This window comes from Pezoporus flaviventris, unplaced genomic scaffold (genome assembly GCF_033815535.1).
Source record: "Pezoporus flaviventris isolate CSIRO_AGI_PZ_B2104156 unplaced genomic scaffold, CSIRO_AGI_Pfla_v1 ptg000021l, whole genome shotgun sequence".
Lineage (NCBI taxonomy): Eukaryota > Metazoa > Chordata > Aves > Psittaciformes > Psittacidae > Pezoporus > Pezoporus flaviventris.
Window position 1 is genome coordinate 6,585,738 of NW_026892569.1, and position 24,799 is coordinate 6,610,536.

The window sequence follows — 24,799 nt, forward strand, 5'->3', positions numbered from 1 at the left end:
ATCAATAGGGGTGAATCTGAAGCTCAAACAGCAATCGACTTCTCAATGTTTGGCATTTTTCAGCATCCTGAGCAGTTACTTAATCACAACGTTATAGAAAGTAAACCAGGAGAATGTTTTCAACCAGCTAAAATGATAGCAATCATGAAGGATTAAAGCATGCTGTGCATACAGAGCTACTGGAAAAAAATACAGAAGTTGGTAGCAGTTAAGAGCAGATAAAATTAAGGGACAGGATCTGTAGGGAAGAGTGCCTAAATGCTCATATTGTTGGGTAGATTTGCTGTCTGTTCTAGTCTTTCCCTTGAGTTTTGCAGTAAGTGAATCCATATGGCTACATAACTGCGTGTTCCTATAATCTGCATGCTTCTTGCTATTACTGAGGCATTTGCATTTCTTGGTCAGTATCAGATAGGAAGCTGGAAAACTGCTAAGCAAAGATCAAGAGGATTAGTCAGGGAACAAGACCCATCTGAACCAAGGGCTTGTGAGTGGGCAGAGCTAGAAATTGAAGAGCCACAGGAGACTCATGGCTTTCCAAGAGTGTGATGAGGTTATCACAGCTGGAAGTCCATTAGGTTTATAGCATTTTGGAGCTCTAGGCTAGGGGAAAAAGTATACCATGGAGACAGTATCTCCTGCGTACACTGTTCAGGGAAAAACACGGGTTTAAATAACTATATTGATGTCCTGTAAAGTGGTGTGGAATGGTGTTTTGTTGTTTTGGTTTTTACAAGGAAAAAGTCTCTCAGAGTTTCTCTTTCCAGTAGACTGGATGGGGTCACTGAAACACATTTTGGGCAATGCCTTAGAAAATTGTGTGTGCTTCATGTGACTCTTTCTATGGTAACATTTTATAGAGATTAAACTAATTAACTAATCTAGTTTTAGGCACATGCTGTTAGATGAGGTGTTTTACTGAGACTTTTAACTGCAAATTAAAGGTCTGCTAGAAGGGCAGTTAAAGTCAACAGAAAGTTTTATATCGCACCCAACCAGGGATGACCCACATTGTGTTGTACTTAGCAGTACAAACAGCCTCGGAAGGCAAACAGCAAAGGAGGTAAGCAGTCTTTGTTGAAGCAGCTGAGCTATTAGACATCAAATAATCTCTTATTACTGTGGCTTTAAAGTGCAGAATACCTTTTCGTGGATATATGTGCACATACGTGTGCAGCTGTCAAAAGCAAACATTGTCTTTGAATAAAACCTGAACTGAAATGCTGCAGGTGTTCAGTCTGGGTTGGATACTCCATTTGTTATGAGCTTAATTACAATATCTGTTCATAGAACACATCTGAACCCTTACAGTAAAATAGAAATTGGAGTATCTTGGGTTTGGGAGATTAACATTTTTTGGTATCCAGGTTTTAAAGAAAAGAGGTGAGTTTTTCCTTCTAATAGTTGGTGGCAGCTTGTGTAGTAGTGCTGTTGTGGGGAACAAACAAGTGGTCTTGTTCTTGAGAAAATCTACTGTTAATCTCACTGTGAGAGAGATTTACACATACATAGATAACAGTAGTTTCTGATATGGGGTTTTTTTGTTCTTTCTTTGGTTACAATAGTCACATATGTTGCCCAAACAAGTTTTCAATATTTTATCATAAGAATCCAATGTAAAGCTGGTCATTGTGTTCTTGTCCACTGTATTTCTGCTTTAAGATTCCACTTCCTCCACCAAATTGGGAAATTGCTCCAGTACTTCATGGTGGGTGAGGTGGACTGTGTGCAATATTCCCAAAAGTTTTCCTGGAAAGCCAGTGACCTCAGCTTATCTGACTTGATGGTTTTGTATCTGGCTTTGCTCTGTGACTTGGAAATTCATCTTGCAAGAGTTTCTAGTATGTGCAGTCCCGACTGCTGTCTCAGCCCCTCATCCTTCCTAAAGCCCTCTCCTCCCAGTCTTCTCTCTCCAACATTAAGCAAAAGGTTTAAATGCAGTTTGGTTTTTACCTGTTCTATTATTCTACTTAAATACGCCGTACTCAAAACTTGTACCAAGCCACATTAAGGTCCAATAGCTCATGAAAACCAGTTTTTAATGCTACGCTGTCTTAAGCTCAGCCATTCACCCAAGCATGACAGGGAGCTGATGGGTGTTCTGTTTCTCAGCAGCTAAGTGCCTCCACTGACCAATTCACAGGTTGATTTTGATGCTAGCCCTTGACTTACGAAACTCTCAGACTGGGCTACGTCTTCTCTTTGGCAGTTTCTAAAATCAGATACCTTTGCAGGTAGCCATGAAAAAAGCAGGTATAAAACAAGATGGGTTGTACCTCAGCCAAACTACTTGCTATAATGTGAAAGTACGAGTAAGACAATGAGGTATTTGATTAAAAGTGCTGTTTGTGTGGGAGCGACCCTGCATCCCACATCTCCTATGACTTGTTCCAAAGTAGATTTTAATACCTTTGGCTTGTGGTATTTAATATGGATGTGCACATTCATATGCAATAGTCATCTTAATCCACACTGTGCTTTTCCATAGCTGTTCTGGGCAGGCAGCATAGAGCACTGCTGTGCCTTTGTGTGGTAGGGCTTGAGATGACTGATGTGGGGCAGCCCCTGAGCGAGAACAGCAGCGATCAGGTTAGGCTTGGGTTGAGATCATCTGGAATGAATGTTCTATGAGATTAAAAATAACCAGCTAATAAGGGTGCTCTGTAATTAGCCAGTGTGTGTATTTCATTTACCCTCCTCAGCTTTAGCCTTTTCAAAGAGAAACAGAATTTCGAGGACAATTTTTACATAGAAGAAAAGTGGTCCTTTTGAAATAAAGGTGTGTGTCATCACTGAGCGTCATCTAGACTTCTAAAAATGTATACATGAGAGAAACTGAATGTAAATGCAAGTATCTAATCACCATGCTAATTTACTTTTAAGTAATTCAACTTCCCATAAGTCACATACACACACAAATGGCAATTTTCATTCACTTCTGTGCCAGTATTTAAAAGCAGAACATTACAGTGCAATCTCATTACTACGGCTTTATTGATTTATCAAATTGCACTTTATTACACTAATCCATATATTAGGATAAAATTGTGTGTCATTACAGCTAAGGTCTTCTCACCAAGGAGGTACATAGTTTGCTTTTTCATCAGTAGTTCACCATTTAAATTAGTGGATGTCATGCTGTTGGACTCCATGAACACAAGATTAATGGTGAACTCATTAGTTCATGAAGTTTAATCTTCTTGGTGGGTGTCCCACCTCGTGGGAAATGAGAGGGATTTGGCTGCAGGTGTCTGGTGAGGTAACAGCAATCACTCAAAGAGAGAGGGATCCAGGTGAGCTGCTGCTATTGCAAACCCAAGAGCATTTATTTCTTATGTTTTATTTGATGACAGAATGCTCTTTTTTCCCTTAGAATCAAGCAAATAAATGCTCTGAAGGACACATGGAGAGGTTGTAGCTGCATTAGCAGCTGTCACGCTGCAGTAGCACCATCAGTGGTACTTTCCCAGGTCACAGAGGTGCTGCTGAATCTGAATACTTGGCATTGGTCCTTAGGTCCTTTTAAAGTGGCTCTCTTGGGGAATGTGGAAGGGTTTTTTACCTTTACTTCTTCTAGTCATCAAGTAACTGTCGGCATCTTTAAACTGGTATTACAGTCAAAAGCAAACTGCCTCATGTTGAATTGGCTATATGTAGTCATGGCATAATGTTTGGTGACACATACAGACAAGCTTGCAAAGCCCCAATGCAGCAGCAAGTTATTTTTGCCCCTTTTGATCTTTTAGGGCCTGATGCTGATCTGTAGGGTTTTCTAAATCCCATTGATTTCTCTAGAATTAGGCTCCTGAAAACCTTTGATAGCCTGGGTCTGGTTGATCTTGTGCTATAAAATGGAAACAAACTGGCTTTCCCTACCTCAAAACGCTGTAAGGATAAATGTGTTGAAGATTATCAGTGTTCTTACTCAGTGGCAGTTAAGGCCACAGAAATACCCAAAATAGATTTAAAAGGGACAAAAATAACTTGGTGCCTGGAGGGTATACAAACTCTGAGCTGTTGCTGTGTGGCTTGGCTGAATCATTTCCCCAGGGAGACTCCAGGCAGTCAGTACTTCTTTGAGAGAAACAGCCAAGGAGATGCAATTGGATGTGGTGCCTCAGAAAGGGTGAGGGTGGCTTTCACATGCACTGAGGGTTGACCTGCTATTACTTGTCTGCGTGGCTGGCACAGCCCTTTGAGCAAGAGGGGATCCTCACAGGCTGCTCCTGGGGGACCCAGCTTTGGGACCTTAGTGTAGCTGGAAAGGCTGGTACGAGGAGATAGTGAGCTCTTTGTACAAATCCCTTCCACCTCCCCCTGTAGAAGGAAAATTACTTTAGACCACAGCCACAGAATGCATTACTCTGAAATGTGTCTGTAGAAAGACAGGTTTGCCTTGGTCAGCTGTTTTCTGGGTTTAATCAGTCATTCTTGCTGACCATCATGACAGAAAGTTGCTTTTAGAGCTGCAGTTATCTGTGTGGCCAGGAAGAGTCAATCAGCATCTGTTCCTGTGCATGCATCATTAACAGAGCTGTGAATTAATTTCTCATGACAGACCACATTCTCCTTTGGACTGAATTTCTACTCGGCTGCCGAGACATTCTGAATGCTTGTCATGTTCTTGTGGTTTATAGGTATCAAGTCACTGGCTAGTGAAGGGACAGGCATTGAAAATCCCAGAATAAGCTTCCCAAGTTTGGAGTTTCAGGAGGAAATTGCATTTCTAAGTGAAGCATGTTTTGGTTTGTGACAGACCACACCTCTCTGAAACCTTCCTATTTTCATGTAGTTATAACTATGAATTACCTATTCCTATAGGTAAGTGGGATCACATGCGTGTACAGTATATAGTATAGCAGTGTCCAAATACGGTTCCTTTTACTGCTGTTGGAAAAAACCCAGTAGCCTTAGTTTGGATAACTCTGGAAGTCAATGAGATGAAGTAGTTCTGTGTGCGATGTTTTCTTAAAGACAGGTTACACTTTATTTTTTCTTCATGTAGATAAGGCTGCTTCTAATACTGTGCTGCAGATAAGCTCTGACTTAAGCTTGGCTGCTAATCAGGTTCCCTCTTCTGGAGACAGACCAGGTTGTCTCTGTCTTTTCCCTTCTCTGCTCGCCATTAGCAGATCTGTGAGGTTTGTCCTGCCTTGCGGTTATCTGGCACCATAGGTGACAGATGCAGGAGAGCCAAAGCAGGCTCTGCAAATTATCCTGTGACATGAGGGAAGAAGGTGACCTCTAAACACGATGTAGAAGGAAGGGGGCTGGTTTTTTTACTATGTTTCTTCCTCGGTAGAGGGAGATTTTTTTCATTGTAGGTGATAAAAGCAGACTCTTCTTGCTGAATGAAAATCTGACTCTTGCTGAATGAAGACTCAAGGACTGAAATACTAGTTTTTGTGAGCAATTACAGGAAAAGCATCCTTACTTCTAAGCCACCTGCAAACAGCCTCTTGGCAAAGCCCCACAACAGCTTGGCAATGCAGCTTCATGAGTCAGTAATATCTCTGCACTCTTCACATTAAAACCTTATTTACTACACTTCTGTTCCCTGTTAGTAATCATCAGTGCCTTGAGTTTGTATAAAATATGCTTGTAGCAACTATATCATTACTTTGAGTGTACAGCTCACGCATTTGTTGTCAAATGGAGGTGGTCATTGAGAGATGAGAAGCAAATGACTTGGTTTTGATCGGCTATATTTTGGTGGCTCATTAGATTATCACTGCCAGCCAGTGGAACTGGATAAGGAGTTTGTAGAAATCATTGTTTTGCAACTGGGAGATGTAGGTATTCTGCCCTGGAGAGGTCAACTTCTAAATGCCTTGCTAGGGGCTATTTTGGTGTATGGTAACAGAATTACTGCTCAAGAACTGTTATAGTTTTAACAAGAAAGTAATTGAAGCGACTACGACCCCTTTGAAGTCTTATTTTTAGATTACAATAAGCAAGATTTTGATTAATTTAGCAGCATGGCATCAGTGGCTATTAACAGCTTAACATGAGACCCTCGTAGATTGATAAGTAGCTGAACAGCCCCTGAATCACATATTAACAATCTGTCCAGACTATATAATTGAGGCTCATGTTGGGTAATTGTCAGTGTGGTTGATAGGCAACACAACAGCAGCAGTTATTTGTCTTTTAAATTGGCACTTAAATTATTCAGAATACTAGTTGATAGTCATCAGTACATCTGAGCCACAGCTCAGTTTTTGTAGGCATGGATGACAAGATTTAATTTAGTTAACTTAAGTACAACACTGGGCTCTGCTTGAGCAAATTTATCTGTGCCTAAAAGCAGTTTCTCAAGTTTGGTCTTCAGCCCATGATGAAATCCCTCTTCTGTGGCCCAAGCGTTAGTGCATCAGTAAACTGGGATGCAGCTAGCTTGGATGTAATAACCAAACCAACACCTGTTATATGAGCCACCCATGTTATATGTTGTAATACCTCCTCAGACCACAAGAGAAGGTAAAACCTGCAATGCTAATCAGTAGCTTTGGGGGTTTTTATTTATTTTCTCAAGTCTGCTGTGGTTGCAGCAGATTTGAGCAATTCCTCTGTCAATTTAATGTCTGTAGCTAGTTTTATATGTTGTGGGGCATTCTAGCCAAATAAGAGTGAAATTTTATGAACCATTAAATGTGCAGAAGGAGCTGGTAACCACTTGGTTTCTCCTCCAGTTCCTTCTTCTTGTAGCATTAGCAATTCAGAGCTAGTCACACAGTGGGACATAGCTCAAATTAATTAGCTAAATTGCTACCTAATGGCAATAAGATTTGATGCCACTTAATATTTCAGTGCAAACGTGGCAGGCAGGTTAACGTATTGAAATATGATTGGCTTGCCTTTTCTAGTGCAGTATCTTAACTCTTGTTTGGGCCATCTACAGCACTCACTGTGCTCAATTAATTCTGCCATTAGCAGCAGTCTGACCTGCCATTAGCTCTGATAAAATGTGCAGTCATCTCCGTAGCTGTCTCTTTTAGTGATGACCATTCCACAGTAAGGATGCTGAAATGCCGTTTAAAGGGAGGACACACACAGACTATGCTCTTTACGTAATTAAGTCACATTAATGATAGAAGACTTAATTACAATTTGGAGTTTATCAGCAGCCTGCAATGGTGTTGGGCTGTGCACACACATACTGTGCAGTAGTTGAGCAGTTGTTTCAGGCTGTGGAAAGGCTCCCAGTGAAAGAAGATTCTGATCATTTGTAGTGTCCTGAGCCTGGGAAAAGTCATCAAGTTTTGTTTATGCCCCTTTTGGTTTTCTTTTCTTTCACCCTTTCTTCCTGCCTGCCCTCTCCCCCCACCCTCCTTGTGAAGCAACCCTTCTGGTTTGTTGTAAGTGTGGTTTGTAATCATTGTACACATCCCAGATGGTTCATGAAAACTCTTTGAAATGCCATCTGCCAGGCGTGTGTCCAGCCGGCAGCCTGTCATTCTGCTACAAGAAAAACGGAGGCGGGTTTTCCCTTCCCCCTGCCTTTCTGAATCGCATTCAGTAACACTTGCTCAGATGTGAAGCAGGATAACAGCCCGAGCATCTGCAAGCAATCTTTGCTCTAGACAGCAACATGGGAAGTTGTTGGGTTTTTTGCCTTTGCCCAGATAAGATATCCTAACCAATGCAGGTTTTATTTTCCCCTCTATTTGCTGTCTGGTTTTGTTGCTGAGGACCCACGCGAGGTGACAAATGTTATCTCTGTGATGTAATGTTTTTCTTTTATGCGGCGACTTGGCGTTTCTAATGCATTCAGCCTGTGTTGCAGGCAATCGCGCTGATAGCGAGCACATCTGCGATTTTTCGACTTGAACATATTCAGGAAATTAAGAACACTGAAATGAAACAAATAGATCCATTTAAATGGCTCAGAGGAATTATGGCAGAGATATAATTGTCATGTCAGATAGGCAGCCAGCGCTAGTAAACTGCTGACTGCAATTTCATCGCTATAAAAATTCAGAAGGAAAAAAAATTATTAATAAAATTCTCTGTGGAATGATAAAGAAAAGAAGGGTTTTAAAAGATAAAGTAAAATGAGTCCAAGTTCCCTGACCTTTGTGTCTCCTGAATGTGTGTTGTCAGTTACTATGAAAAACCATGTCCCGATCTTTGTCATTTGGCTTGTGTGCAGCGTGGCTCGGGGTGACATTTGACTGGTGCATTCATTGGATGAGGAGCACTGCAGAGACTCATTCTCACTTCCATTGTGCTCCAGGCATGGGACAGCTACAGCACATCATTGGATATACTTATTGCTGAGGCTTTTCATTCTTCTTCCTTCCCTCTCATGTGGGTCTGGTTTAGGGGAACCTTTCCGTGGTTACAGCTATGATGCTCCAGTGAGGGTCCTCACTGCCTGAACAGTGTTGGTGCTTAGGGAGGAGATGCTGTGACCCTTCATCCCACGTTCTGGGTGCATGCACACTCCTTGCTATGCCAGGGAGGGATCTATGTGGGCATTGCCTGCCCGGCTTTGCTGCCTGCCTTTAAATGAAAACACAGGAACTTGGAAAGAGAAGGACATGCAGTGCAGTTCCAGTCTTTCCTTGATCTAGATCTGTGAAATACATCCATCCTCTGTTACAAACCACTCAGTAAAAATCGCTGCAGTCTTACTGTAAAGATTCAAGAATACAAACGCTGAGAAATCAAATCTTTTCAATTAGTAATGAGTAATTCTGCTAGTAGGGTGAAGATACCCATGACCATTTCCATCTCCTTTTTTGCCTTTCCTTCTCCTGCCTTTGCCCATTCATCCAACTGCAAGAGAAGGAACGGTAGAAAAAGCACAGGAGCTTATAGACCATAGAAGGCTGATGGTAAATAATTTAAGAAGAGTGAATTTCTATTTTGAATCAAGGAATGGAGGATGTTAGAGAAAGTGGATGTCTGTCAAGGAAATTAATCTAGTGATAGTCTTTCAAGGGTGTCACGCTGTCATGACTGACCTCTTGAACAGTCTCTCAGATGAATAGGGCATAAGCAGACTTTCCGCTTCCCTGGCACTTGAGGAAAACATTTGCCAGATGCAGGCATGGTAAATTTATGCTCTTTCAACTTCTGAGAGCTGGAATCTTCCCAGTTAGTTTCCAGAAGTTCAACTTCTTCATACTTTCTTCAGTCCTTTTATAGAGGGCTCCATAAATTGTATGCACTGATAAGGCACAGCCCAGGGGCCAGAGGAGTCCCACAGAAGTGAGAAATCATGCTTCATTAAATGTTAAGCATGGTTTCTACATCTGTAAAGTTACTCCCAAGCCAGCAGATTGGTTGCAGCCACAGCACTTGGACACTTCCAACTCTCTAACACTGCTGTTTCTTTCAAAGTTCAGTTTCTTGTACCATCTGTAAATCTGTCATTTATGTTTATTCTTGGATGCACAGAATCCAGCCATCTCCTATCCCCAGAGTCATGGAAAATAAAGGCTATTGAACAGATATTAATCCTTATCAATTAAGCTGTGCTCAGTGACCTAAAATGCAGTGGCCCAAGCCACCTTAGCAAAAAGTCATGCAATGACTCATCTTATACCATGCTTCAGAGGGCTGTAAATTGGCAGGGTAGAAGTGATCAGAGCTCTGCTCTCCATGGATGCTGGTTAAATGGTAGAGTGCTAGAGAGAGATGCAGTGTGAATTATTGCTCAAAAGAAAAGGTGTTTCTTGAACTGAAATGAACTTGGAGGTGAACTTCTGTGAGAAGAGTTCGCAGGTTGTCTCCTTAGTGAGCATGTGTGAATGGCGCATCAAAACTCTCAGGGTACATAAATAGAGATAAAATATTAAGAAGAAATAAGGGAGGAAAGATCTTGTTTCTTCTTAATATTTTAAGAATATTTTGTGAGATTAAGTAATATCAGAAATAATGGACACTAGAAAGCAATTTTTTTTTCTCTGAAAATACAGTCTGCAATTTTAGTGAAGCTCAAGTATGAGAGATTGTGCTAATAGCAGGAAGGTAATTGTTGGCATATTCCCAGATACCAACCTCTTCCAGCTGTGCTCCTGCATGTGAAATGGGAGATTTCTTTGCCAGGCAGCCTTTCCGAGAATGTAAAAAACATTGGATTTGGGGGAAACAACTGGTTTCGACAGCTCAAGATCTGTCTTGTCTTGTTCTCACATGGGCTCCTAACTTCTAACTGAACTCTTTTGACACTGCTCTGTCTGGCTCACAGAGCTGTATTTTACAGACACTGTTGTATCTGTATGATCATTTTTTACTGCCCCTTTTAACTCTTGATAAGAAAGCAACTATACTGAGGTGCTAATTTTATCTTTCAGGCACAACCCGCCCTCCAAGAGAAGGAGAAGTGCCTGGTGTGGACTATAACTTTCTGACTGTGGAGGAGTTTCTGGAGTTGGAGCGAAGTGGGACCCTTCTGGAAGTAGGAACTTATGAAGGTATGGAACCACAGGCAGTGAAAAAGCACTTCAAATAACTGTGGTGGTAGCACACCAGACATACATCACCCTCCCTTGAGTTAACCAGCTGAAGTGAGGACCTCACTTTCTTTCCTAGTGCGCTCTCTGTGTAACCTGAGAGGGAATCCCAGTATTGCTGTGCTTTTGCCTTTTCCTTTCAAGTTGACTACCTCAAAAGACTAACTTCAGTAGGGCAGGGATATCTGATATGAAATCCAGTAATGAAATACTGTGGAAACACAGAGAGGCAGTGAGGGAAGATGCATCTGTTCTTTGTATGCACTATGGCTCATCTCCTGTTCACTTGTTCTGCCCTCCTGCTGTCTCTCTTTCCCTTCATTTTCCCTAAGTACACATCCTTCATCACCCAGTTGTCTCTCACTATGCAGCTACATGATGCACTGCTTTTGGCCTTTTTTGTCTTCTTTTTTCTTGGATAATTGCTTCTAACTTCAGTCATTGTGTTGATTCTCTTTATAGCACAGCTTTACAAACAGCAGCATTGAGACAGCCAGGGGGCACTGAAATGTCACCAGGGTGAGAGCAGGAAAAAAGAGAGCTTTTACTTTCAGAGAAATGCAAGGCAAATTGGCCAGATTTGTGTAACCACATCTGCAATCTGTATCCCCTTTACATTGAAAACTCCTTTTGTTTTTTGCTTGGGTTTTTTGTTTATTTGCTTTTTGTTGCATTTTTATTTTATTTATCATTTTATCTTTTTTTCATATTATTTTATTCCCTGAATGAATTTTATTCCCTTCAAATGTACCTTTTGAGAAGACAATGAAATGTTACAGGTTTGAAAGTTTTTCCAGTATACACCAACTCATTCAGGTCATATTTTCATTTGCAAGAAGTTCATTGGGTCTTTCCATAATACTTAGAAGTTGAAAGCAACTTATTCTTGTAGTCATTAATAAGAAACATGAAATACATTTCAAAATATGAATTACACACAAATAGCCAATGGTCTTTGAAAAGCAGTCATCAAATATGAACAAAAAAGATTGTGACGTGTGGGTTTGGTTTTCTAGCTCAAAAAATGTCTCCAAACACTATTTGTTTAAAAACTCCCTTGTAGGGTCACCTTTAAACCTTGCACTTATTCACAGTTGTAGTGTGAAACCTGGTTTGCATAAGGATGCTAAATGTATAACTTGGTTTCACTCCTCCACCCCTTCGAGCTGATTAGCAGCATCAGCCCCAGTGTTAACGTTCCAGCAGCAGCACTTCTGCAAAATGAGCTTTTTCCTCTCTGTGTTTCTAATTATAACACTAAATTAGTTTTCTTTGTCACGGTGCTTGAAATAGATCAGCAAAAAGGGCCTTGCCATTGCTTCCTGATCCTGATAGTATTTGTTCTGGTGACCTTTCCACTTGGAAAGGCAAAATGGGTAACTGTCTGTAAGCTGGCTCCTGGGACATGCTGGGAATTGGTTTTCAGGAAGTGCTGTACCCATCTGGGATAGTTATAACATGGTTGTTTCATTGCTTATGTGATTACATGCCGCAGCAGCTAAACTGTTTAGATTTCATGTGTTGTTGCTCTTCTGAGTTGCTGAAGATGAGGTTGATTTCTCAGAAGTCTAATGCGTATTTCATTTCTGTGGGTGATAGAAGTGTCTGAACTTTAAAGGAATAATTTGTCAGAAGTGCTGAGAAGCATCTTTCCTTTCTTGACATTGGTGATGCTGGTGCACAGTGGTTCTGGAGAGCTGGCCCATGGAAGGAAAATCAGTAAGAATACAGCAAATAATGATGATACATGTGTACACATATGCATCGAGACACATTACTATTTGATTGTAATGTGAAATAAATAAAGATCATTTTTCACTTAGAGCTTCAAGAAATTATTTTGCTGCCTTCTGAGATTTCTTTAATGGCTTTGTTGTACTTTTTGGAAATCTTATTTTACAACTGTATTGATCAAGACGGTGTTAGTCTTGGTTAGCCCTTGGGAGATGGTGTGATTCAGTCCTAATGCAGCAATTTTGTCTATAAAGACCACAAAGTAAGTTAGACTTCTAATATCCAAATCTTAAATTTATTGCCCAGCTTTATAGTCTTAGATTCCTTTAATTATAATTTAGTTTATGCTGCATTTTGCTGCCATCTTTTTTGTTTTTTGTTTAGATTTTCAGTGCGCCACCATTGTTGATTGTATTTTTGACCCTGCCAGTGATGGCTTATTCTGAACCAGAGGAATGGAACCCCCAAAAAGGAAATAATCTTCTCTATCTCTCTTGAAGAACAACGAAATAATAGCTTTAATGCATGGCTTTTATTATTGATAATGCTACCTATTGTTTTGAGTAGGAATCAATTGCAAAGACAGGGTTGCTTTTGATTATAACATAATTCATAGACTCATGGAACGGTTTGGGTTGATTTATGTTTAGATTAGGTAATTCAGAGTTGAAGGAAGGGGAATGCTATGAAATGGAGCATGGAGATGATGAATGGGGAAGTTCTCGTGTGCCCAGCAGCCACAAGCTCATGTGGCTCAAGCAGGCTGGTGGTTTGGGGTCAGGATGGTCCCAAGGTCCCTTCTGGCCCTTAACTTGTAAGGGTCTGCATGTGGTGGTGCAGGCGATGGAGGCATGCCCTGTGTTTGTGTGCTCTGTTTCAGCAGCTGGAGAGGAAGTCTGACCCAAATGATCAAGGTAAAGTTTTGGCGCTACTGGATGACATTTGTTTGCCTTTTGAAGGCATAAAGCCACCTGGATACTGGCACTGTCCCTGGGGAAAACCTTGTGGGAGAAGACATAGCACAAGCATCTGTTTAGTAACAGTTACTGAAGAGAGCTTCTGGGGAGAAAGATTAGAAAACAGGGAGCCATCAGAAGAGAAGTAATACGCAGGACTGACGCTGATATGTATGCTATTGATTTGGGGAAAAGAAATCAGGCAGAAGAGAACAGTTGGAAACCATAAAAGAGTAGGAGACTGTATCAGGTTTTGAAAGAATAACCTGGGTTTTGAAAATGCTCTAATTGCAAAGAGAGAAATTGGAAGCTGAATAGGACAAAAAGGTGTTGCCTACCTACTGGGCTGCACAATGTCAGTATTATTTGTTCTGGTGCACAGCAAATTGGTTCCTCTGGGCAGTTTTTGATTGATATCCTGGTGAATGCAGTTGCTTTTCTGGTCATCTGTGACCTCCCTGGTGTGTTCTGCACCAAAAATTGTCACAGATAGCACAAGACATTTGAAATCCTTAATTCCTGAGGTTTTCAGTTCCAGTTTTAACATGGTGACTTTAAACATAACACTTAGAAACTTCTGGGGTTTTCCCCTAATAAAAACTTCATGTTGATGACATGAATCCAGGAGCTGGAGCTGAAATCCTGGAAGACCTGCCCAAAGCTCTGATGCTGCCCCAGTGTTGGTGCTTTTGGCACCACATGTGCTGGTAAAGCTTCACCCAAGATGCTCAAGCCAGTTAGTAATTACCATTGACAATTAGAAAGGGAAAAATCTTTCTGGACTGTAGATTGTTTAAGTCTTTGATGGGTAGGAAATCATGATAATTGTAATTTCAGGCATTTATTGACTGCTCCGTCAGGGCATAAAGTACTGATGGATGCATGGAAGTAATTGTGTGGATTACTAATTATTTAGCAATTACTCCTGCATTTGAGTTGTGAACTCTCACAGGGACCCCAAGGAAGAGCAGGACCACAGCTTCTAGATCTTATTCCCATTTCTTCCCCATCTGCTCAGTGGCTCTGGACAGATCAGGTAACTGCTCTTACACTGCATGTTACTGGCCTGGAGAATATTAAAACAACACTTATTGCTCTCTTCATTAATATTTCATCAGATATCTGGTGCCTGCAGTTATCTGCTATTACAAATAGGAGGGAGAGAGTGGAAGTGATGGTATTTCAGAGGGTTGTGCTGAATGCAGACGTGGAGATGGGTGCTGTGCAGAGACACATAGAGACATTAGTGTCGTGTCTGAATTTTGAATGGGGGGGTAGCTGTGTCGCTGGGGTCTGGCAAGGCTGTATTAATGAATGCCTGCCCAGCACTTAGTGATCCTCAGAAGAAAAAGTGGTGCACTTTATAACATGTGAAGGGTTATTACATTATAGAGTATTATTGTCAAGGCATCATCTTTCATTCTTAGGACAAGTGTTATGTGATTGCCAAGAGAAGTAATAAGTAATCTGCATTAGTCTCATGACTAAGATGTAATGGGGTGACCTGCCAACATTTTTAAAGTGTATAAAACTAGCTACTGTAGACAGGGTCTTTGATTGTGGGACTTAATGAGTGTAATAAATTATCTTAAGAGTGCAGTTAGAATTTCAGCTGAAGTAGAGAGGTGTATTCAGCAACATGCTTCAAATTAAGATGCCTTTAGCCTAATTTCTGATGTGCTAGCTCTCCTTGTGTTTCTCTGCAGCAGCCCTGCTCCCCCAGCTGCTTTAGCAAAATGGCTATTTTTTTCTTTGCTGGTCTTCTGGTGTCTTTGCAGCCTGTGGGTCTCACCAACTTGGTACAACCGTGATACGAAATCTGTGTCTGTGACATGCAAAACATGATAGGAAGATGGGGTGAGAAAGGGTGGCAGATGCTGGGGATGTCCGTGCAGCAGAACAACATGTTCCGCTTAATGAGATAAGATCCGCTTATTATTGTCTCCACACACAGATTGACTCAATAAATCATAGCGGCTCCTTTAGTACCATTGCAATGTATCATGTCGAATATCCACTTATTAAAATCTGTGCACTGCAGAAAGATTCCTGTTCTATCTTTGGCTTTTATACTTTGCTTTTTTGTTGTTGTTGTCATGGTTTTTTAAACCACCGGTAAGAAAAGACACTTTCTTGAGCATGCACACAATGATCAGTGTTAAGCATGAGTGGTGCTATACTAAGGTGTCATCTGATGGCAGTGCTGCATTCTACAAACAGCTAAAGTGGTAACTGAGTAACTGTCTTTCTCTAAAAGCAAATATTCAAATATGTGATATGGTTTTAGAGTGCTTTAGAATTTCCAGTGACGTTCCTGATCACCTTCTCTCTGTGCACTTTCTCAGTGTGAGCTCTGTCTGAAATTGTTCATTAGCAGTCCCGCTTCTCATTGTTTTGGATGCATTTAGAAACAAAAGTGTTGGGGGAAAAGGTTGTTCCCAAACACCTCTGGCAAAAAAATCTACAGTGAACTAGTTGTTTTTCTCCTAAGTTAGTTTTCAGGGGGTATTAAGGGATTATTTAGTCTCTAACCACAGTCTGATGAAGTGCTGAAGGCTGTTCATACCAGTCCCTTGATGGGTGGCAGCCAGGCACATTTTGGCATTGTTTCTTAGTACTGAATGTTCTCAGGACTCTCTAGAAGTGGGTACTCCTCACTGGTGTTACCCAGCTGTGACACGGCTGTGCATCCTTTCTGTACCAGGAGGCATCTGGCCTCTTCGAGCTGTGGCATTTCCCTGCTGCTGCAGAGCTGGCTACCTTCTGGAAAGGCAAGGTGTTAGTGTGACACATCCTCGAGGTGGAAGTATATATATAAATATTTTAAGTACCTGCAAGAAGAAGAGTTGTATATTGCAATGGCTTAACGTGGTATTGATTCCAGCAGCCTTGTGCTTAGCTAGGGTGTTTTCCAGCTACTTCTCCCCTCTGCATAAAGCTGAAGAAACCTTCTACTTCTCTGTATAAATCATGCACAAGCACATGCTTATTTATGTTCACTAATATTTTTTATCTGTTTGCAAGTGGATATAGCTGTTCCTGTAATACAGCTGGGCTCAGGAAACACCCGGAGCTTCCACAGTCATCTCATGCCTCATAGAATCATAGAATGGTTTGGGTTGAAAGGACCTTAAGATCATCTAGTTTCAACCCCCCTGCCATGCTAACAAGGTCTTACTGCTTCTGTATGTCTTTGCTTTGTTTTAGAGATTTTTCCATGCATTAAATGTGCTTAGATGCAGCTGTACATGAGCGTTAACAGTAGCATGTGGCAGTACCTTGTGATATCTCAACATAGGAAAAATCAGGATAAATGAGACTGATTTGATCTGTAGGTGTCTTTCTGCTATTCTGGCAATTGCCTATAAGGACAGTAATCACAGTCTATGCTAAATTTCAGACAGAAAATGCAATATGCTGTCATGGTTTAGTCCAGTGGGTAACTCAGTACCATGCAGCCTGCTCACTCCCTCCCTCCCTTTCTCCCCCCACTCCTGGAGGGATGGTGAGAATTGAAAGAACGTAAGTCCCACGGGTTGAGGTAAGAACAGTTCAGTAACTAAGGTATAACACAAATCACTGCTGCTGCCACCAATAATAATAATGATAAGGGAAATAACAAGGGAAGAGAATACAACTGCTTACCACCCTCCGACCGATACCCAGCCTGACCTGAGCAGTGATCTTGCCCTTCCGGGTGACTGCCCCCAGTTTATATAGTGGGCATGATGTGCTGTGGTATGGAATACCTCTTTGGTCAGTTTGGGTCAGGTGTCCTGTCTCTGCTTCCTCCCGGCTTCCCCTCCTCCCTAGCAGGGCATGAGACTCACAAAGTCCTTGGTCAGAGTAAACATTACTAAGCAGTAACTAAAAACATCGGTGTTATCAGTGCTGTTCCCAGGCTGAAAGTCAAAATCACAGCACTGCACCAGCTACTAAGAAGGAGAAAAACGACTGCTACTGCTGAACCCAGGACATATGCATATTGTGACATTTTGACTAATCTAACAAGAAAGCCAGTCCAGTCTTTCAGTTAACCTCACCATTAATAACTGCAAAAGTTGACAGAGAATCCACTACTTAAAGCAAATTGTATTTGCATATATTGTAGGTTAATTTCTTGGAGATCTCTTTCATTGCCTGTGTGTTGCTTCCGATCCAGATGCTGTATCTGCGGCCTCCTCCTGGTTGCCTGGATACTCTGAATTTCCTCAAGGCAATTGCTAATCAATGTGCAGTTGCAGCTAGGTGAATCCCACAGACAGCAGCCAGATCTGTCATCTAAATGTAGAAATCTGTAGCAGAATGCGATCTGGGAAGAGAACAGACAAAACACTGTAGCAGGAGCTCTGCTCCCAGGAATCTATTCATCCTGTGCTAATCAGACACGAGCACTCGTGCTGGATTAGATGAGCAGAAGCTCTTTGCAAAAATTAAGGGTCAATTATTTTGGTTCTTGTACAGTGCACAGAAGAGCTGCATCTTGGAAAACAATTACATTAATAATTACATTTAAAGTATTCTTTGTCAAGGCCTTGCTTAATTTTGCTGCTTATCTCTGAGTCTCTTTCCCAAAATACCCACTTGTATTAAGACAGTACGCTATGAACTGCTTTTTAAAGCACGAGCTTTTAATGGAGCCCTTGTTAACACAGAGTGGTAGCTCTGAAGATCAGATGCAGTTCTCATGGATGCAGGGTTCTCTGCACTACACAGAGGCTTTTGAGTTTCTTGGGAGTTTTATAATTGCAAAATTATGCCTCACAGTAGGTGTCAGTAAACAGGGAGAACTCAGCTTGGTCCTTTCCTGAGGAACAGATCACTCCCAGGCCTAAATCTCATCACACCAGAAATGCAAGACAAGTTCTCCTCCCCCAGAAAAACAGAGCAGCTGCTGCAGAGCCAACACCTACAAATTAGAGTAACTAAAATATACATTTTGGGACCGCATTCTTCAAGTGATGTTATACCATACACAGCTTCTCTGCCTTCTCACACCTCTCCATGTCAGGTCTGCTACCCTGTCCCAACCCCAGCAGCCTCTGTGGTCTCATCTTCCCTCTCTGCAAGGTGAAACATCTACTTTTGTATCCATTCCACTTTAGACCCTTTTAGACTGTGTCTTTGCTGTTGTTCAGTTCTGCCTGTTCCAGAAACAGCATCTTTGATGGATGGAGTCCTTTCAGCTTGGATTGAATTGCATGGTGCTTAGCAAGTTTTTATGGATTAGATTCATAGTTATTTACTTAAGGGTAGCTAATTGGTGTATTTTTGTGAATTACATTTCAAATTCCAGGTCACATAAACAAGTTTGTGAATTTTCTGCCTGTCAGGGGAATGTTTAATAGGAATGTTTTGTTATTTTGAAATACAAGGCAAATTTTCCATTAACACTAGGTTTCTAAAATATAAAAAGGAAGTTCTCTTGGCTGACAGCATTGCTTGAATTCATAAGCTGCAGGACAGGGTAGAAGCTACTGTAGATTGCTTTCATTGATTATGATCACTGCTTGAATTGGCAGAGAAAGAGGTGTTACGATGAGAACTTGTCTTATTATTGTGATTAGCTGTTACTAAAGTCTAATTACTGCACGTGATGCTAAAACGTGTAAGATGCTGACACTCAGAGATAAGGAGATGAAAAGAAACCCATTTATTCCCAATAGCTATTCTGTTTTTTTTTCATTATTACTGTTATTTTTATGCACTCTCCCAAGTGGTGCTTTACAGTGCCTGGAGTGAGTCATGGCTTTGGCTGCAAAAGCTGCCATCAGACTCTGGTTGTGGTTAAATAAGTTGTAAGCACCAAGGGACTGAATAAAATAAGGGTTAATGAAAGGTGATGACACGGAATTCAGTTAATGGCATGTGCATCTGCTGAGTGAATGCATTGTTATTAGCCATTAATTCAGTTGCTGTAGGCAGGATTCAATTGTGAATGAGAGGAAGGTGAAGCTTGGAAGCCCGGTTCCCATAGGAATCGGACATGGGAAAGTGCCATTTCTGAAGCAGTCCTGGCTGCTTCAGATTGGCATTTCCACAGGAAAGTAGAGGTTTTCCCATTGTCTTGATCCAGAAATCTCCGTTATTTAGGATACAGGCTGCTCTGTTCTGTCTTTGAGACAGCATTTTAAGGGCACAGTCCTTAGAAGTTCTGCAGAGCTTCACCTGAGTTCAGCAACCCAGGGAGTCCTGCCATAACTGCTGTGCTGAGTTTAATAAGTGTTTTGAGATCCTCTGGGATGGCAGATGCTCATGTATGCACATGTAACATGCTGTTAATAATGAGAGCTGATTGGATATTCAGTACAAATTACACTGGCTATGAAGTTAGCCCCTTCTTTTAGGCTTTACAGGTGTTTCACAAAACACTGTTAAAGCATATTTTTAAATGTATGCTTTTTCATAAACATTGATCAATTTGAATAAATAATGTCAAGTCTGAGTGTTTTAAAACAGTTGCTGATCTGTTCACTGTATCAGTTGTTAATGGTGCATGTCTGCATTTCTGAGTCATAAGGTAAATATCTTTCCAATTTATAGCATTAGACATGAGTTTTGATGATTTTCAAGTGCTAGTCCTTCCTACTGTTGTGTCTGCCCCCACGTCTGGGCCCACGTGCTTTGTCTTCAAAAAGAACTACTTAGAGAAGAGAAATAGGTCTGCTTGCATCTAGCAAATGTGAAGAAAAGAGTATTCCCATTTTCTCTTATTCTCCATGCCACCTGGAAGCTGGGTTGTAGCTTTCTTTTGCAGTTTTTCATCATGAGCTCAGTTGTTTCCCAAACCTGAATGTCCTTGTGTGAATCTGATGGAAAAGATGTGGTTTTTTTGGAATATTGACTCGGGCTGAATCTGCTTCCTGTGGAGGAAAAAGGAAAGTTCAGCCCCCATGGCTGCGTTTCCTATATTCTGCAAAACAAAATCCGCACATGCAGAGCCATGTTCAGGTTCAAACTCATATTTGCTCTGTGTTCATACACACTTGCAGGGATCTTCTAAGACAGCACACTGTGTTGGTAGAAAGTAGTTATTCACTAATAGCAGTACCAACAACCATGGCTGGTTTGAGATGTGATTAATGATTTTGGTGTAAGCAAATCTGAAATGCTTTAGAGAAGCCTGGTTTTCTGCTGAGGAACAGCTCGCTGTGAACTGTTAGGAGCTCCAGCCTTGCTTGTTGCTAAAGGAACTGAAAAGGAGCAAAACTCAAAGATAAAATCTCTGTAATTGAAGGAGGGGTGGTAACATCTGTGCTATGTTCTTGTCCAGGACAGATGAAAATCCACACTAGCAACATCGGTATGTCCCCTTCATTCACTTTGTTGCACCCATCACAAAAAGATTTAACCATTTACAACAGATCTGAAATAAATTCCCCGCAAAGGAGGGATGTGCAGTGCCATAAATAAAAGCTGTTCTCGCATATATGGCACACACGTGGTGCTTTCTGCTTAGCAGTTAACATCCTTAGAAAACACACATTTTATCTGGGGGAAGAAAACAACAAAAAAAACAACTCAGAAAACCCCAGCGTGGCAGCATTCTTCAGGAGAAATGCCAAAGAGGATGGGAGGAAGGGTTTTCTGCCCACCTACCTTGCATTTTCCCTTTGCGCTCTCCCCCATTCCTCCTCTTTTTGCATAAAGTACTCCTGCAGTATGTAGAGCATAAGAATCATTTCTCTAGCAGAGACTGCAACCTGCATGAGAAGCCTCCATCCCCATTAGAGGCTCTTTCCAGAAGTAATTTCCTTCTCCCTATAAATTATGCATCAATGTACATTTAAGATTCTGAAATGATGAACAGAAGATGAAAGCATTGCAGAGTGTTGCTGCTCCTATGGAGCTGATTCCACGACATTGTATACAGGCTCAAACACACCTTGTTAAGACAAACCTGCACATGTTGCTGTCCTAGTACTCCAGCTGTAAAAGCATGGAGATAGGACCTCCTCTGACTTCTCCATCCTCAGCTCCATAAGAAGACTTCTCCTCTTCCTGGGAGGATGTGAGTGGGAAAGACAGCAAATTGTGTCTGAAGTGGTTTTCTCGGGTGGTCTCCCTTGCTCCTGATGTGTCTGGAGACCTTCCAAAGTCGCAGGTTGAGTTCTGTGAGTGCTGAGACATGCATGATCTCTGTGGTCTTATCCTAAAGCTAACAAACCACACAGCTCTGAGGTTGTAAGGGAACTAGATGCTCTAATGGCAGCTGAATCAGCTAAAGAGGTGTTGAGGTTAGCAGCTAGTACTTCCAAACTGAAATAAGGGTATGTCATTGTGAGCCTTGAGTGTGTGATGGTGAGCAGTGTGTTGCGTGAGTGGCAATACTGCATAAAGTGCTTGGCTGACTTTTAAATTCAGTGTCATATTCCAACGTATGAGCGACATTGATGGCTTCTGCAACATAAATATACATGCATGTGTATATAAGTAAATTAAAGAATCTTTTTTAGCACAGATGAGGTTTCAAAGTGCCTTTGCAAAATCTGCCTTTGGCATGTGGTTTCCATTTAGTGTAACAGAGTTAATAAAGGGGCATGTACACTTTCTGGAGAATTAATATTAAATATGCAACTTAATTATTACAGAAAAGAATGTAGTTCACATCTGTCTGCTACAGGCAGGGGCACCTTCCACAAGACCCAGTTGCTCCAAGCCTTGTCCAATCTGGCCTTGAACACTGCCAGGGATGGGCCAGCCACAGCTTTTCTGGGCAAACTGTGCCAGTGCCTCACCACCCTCATAGGGAAGAACTTAACTTCCCTTCCCTCCAGAGTTTGCTTTTCTTTATCATCCTTTCCCTCCTGCATGTCATCGGCACTACACAGATTGGTGTTGTCAACAAACTTCCTGAGGGTGCACTCAATCCCACTGTCCATGCCACCAGCAAAGATGTTAAAACAGTCTTCTTGTATCAGCGAACCTATGCTTATTCTGTGTTTCTTCCATGATCACTTAAAGTGACAGCAAAGCATCACAAGCACTTTGCACTGTTTCCATCACATCTGGTGATGCTGCTGAGATTTGTGTAACTGTGGGTGCATCTTTGTCCCTTCAAGTTTTGCTCCGAGGTCTGCTTGTTCAGTTCTACCCAGATTGACCCAACTGGAGTTTCCTGTTCGAAGAAAGCCATGCTATGTGGTGTCTTTCCTTTTCTCTCCTTTGACAAAGTTTTCTTTTAGGATTTTTTCTTTAAATGCAACATCTACCCTAAAAGAACCTGTGTATTAAAGCAGGCCACTGAGCCTTTCATCACTTCTTTGGGTGATAGCAGTCATGAATTTTTTATTTGCTGCAGGGCTTACTCCAGATCTGCCACAGCATTGTGTGGGTGCACGCATGTAAAAAGGCTACTAGTTGAAATTCAGATGTAACAAGATGAAGTTTTGCTATTCACCATGACTGCCTTTTGTTTTAGCCCTTGTATGCTCAGTGCACCTAAACAATGCAACCATTGCTTCTACTTTTAGAGTCAACAAGAGTAACTTTAAAGGCAAGAAATATTTCGATGTCTGCTTTCAAGATGAAATATGTGCCCCCAGAATGGGAATAGTGTGTCAGTTTATTTATTTCCTTATGGGTGGGGAGAGACAGATTTTAATGGAACTGAAAATAAAATACAGTCGAAATCTTGCTGCTATAAACTGCTCCCTTTTGAAGATGCAAATGTGTTTCTACTGCCTAGGTAACTATTATGGAACGCCCAAGCCTCCCAGCCAGCCCCTCAGTGGGAAAGTGACTTCCACCGATGCTTTGCAAAACCTACAGTCTGGCTCCAAGCAGTCGACTCCAAAGCGAACCAAGTCTTACAATGATATGCAAAATGCTGGCATAGTGCATACAGAGAATGAGGAAGAGGATGATGTACCTGAAATGAGCAGTAGCTTCACAGGTAAAACAAAACTATCATGGTCCGTCAGCTAGGATACATGGGGAAAGGTTTTGGAGGGGAATTTTTGGGAGGTTTGGTTTCCTGCAAAGCTGTCAGTCACAGCCAACACCACCTGAATGGCTGATGTCCAGGTATCACACGCACAGTCGTGTCTTCTAAAAACACCTTGTGGGGTTGAGCTGCAGGAGACAAAACTGAGGGAAAGTTCAGATCCAAAAGTTCAAATCCATTAGAAAGCTCAAGGGTGAGTTGAGCTGTGGTTGACAGTTACAAATAATAAGAAATGACTCAGACCAGGAATACATTTGAAGTTAATATTGGTCCTTCCTTAATACATCTCTGTCATTTCCCCTTCCTTGCATCTAGAGATAGCCGGTCACATACAATTACGAAGTACCTTCCAGCAAGCTGGGGGTTGCTTGCTGCAGGAATGAGGTTTGAAGCATAAGTGCAAGCTTTTTATTTTGTGAAGGCTCTGTGTCTTGCTGAACAGAGATCTGACTCCCACTGTGGCTGCCATTGAGCACTGACTGAAAGATCACTGGAAAATTTGCAGTTTAAAGCCAAGTGCTGTGCAGCCAGATTCAGTGCAAAATGCTGTTGGAGATCAGCTGCATTTCCAGAGGTATCAACTGGAAGTTTGTTTAGCTCTGAGGAGCAAGAGCTTTTCCCCATGTCTGCAATCCTGGTATTTGTTAGTGCTTAGAGCGTCATTTCCTCAGCTCAGTTTCAAGCACTAAATTCATTTTCCTAGCTCCCTTTGAAGGTAGCACTTAGCAAACAGCTTTATCCACCCCTCTGAGCCTTTCACAGCTGTTTGCTGTGGGTGCCCACCGTCACTGGCACTAGGTTCTTTTTCTTTCTCTCAGTTCCTCCCACCATGACAGTTTTCCTTCCCAGCCTCTAATGGGTCATAGTTAGCTGTCATGCTGGTTGCTACCTGCCAAAGTCCTAACATCTGTAGAGCTTTAAAAGGATTTAGGCTGAGATTTAGTTTTGGCCTTTTCTGACCAAACTGTCAAATGGCTTTGAGGGTTGTGCTCTGTTTGGCTGCTGCCTGTTACATATATGCATATTCCAACCCAAGTCATTCCTGGGCGGTCTGATTCCTCCCAGACTGGAGTCTCTGTCTGTTTACCATCTCTTCTACAAAGTTTTGCACTGAGGGTATTTTCTCACATGTCATGACACTCCAGCAACCTCAGTCCTTGTCACAGGATCTGTTTTTGGGAGGAAACTGGTGGGAGATTCTGTTTGACCTTCTTGCTTCCCGAGTCAGTTTGGTGCCCCTGAACTAACTTGAGCATCATTTCTCTTCCTGTTTTCCTTCGCAAGATGTAATACTGAAAGATGCAGCTCATTTGTCACAGCGTTATCAAACCCTGGCCCCTTGCCTCCATTAAATGGGCACAAAGTCAAGAAAAAGTCTCATATACCAAAGTGATTCCTTATGCTTAATTCACACGATAGTGTGCTAGCCATATTAAAATGCTCCTGCTTCCTTAGAAGACCTCTCGGTGACTTGTGCTTTTCAAACTTTGGCATGTTTACTCTCTCAGTCGTCAGCTGGCGATGATTCATTTATGCTTCTTTATCTTGTCATCTTCTACCTAAAAATATTGAACACCAGGAAGGATAGAAAACAGGCAGCTGAAGGTGTTGGTATAGTCTAGATGTTTCTTCCCCCACTTCTTCTCCTTTGTTATTTTCATTAGCTTGTCTTTTTGCAGTAGCGGCACACAGACTACAGT

General features: G+C 41.6%; 1 protein-coding gene across 27 annotated transcripts in view; it reads left to right on the plus strand.

The window, feature by feature from the left end:
* Nucleotides 1-24,799, plus strand: part of MAGI1 (membrane associated guanylate kinase, WW and PDZ domain containing 1) — a 339,165-nt gene that overhangs the window by 239,829 nt on the left and 74,537 nt on the right. For all 27 annotated transcript variants that reach the window (XM_061455797.1, XM_061455802.1, XM_061455803.1 and 24 more), the window contains exons 3-4: nt 10,305-10,424; nt 22,842-23,048. In XM_061455797.1, the coding sequence (XP_061311781.1) occupies nt 10,305-10,424; nt 22,842-23,048 (327 nt within the window). The remainder of the gene's footprint in view (nt 1-10,304; nt 10,425-22,841; nt 23,049-24,799) is intronic.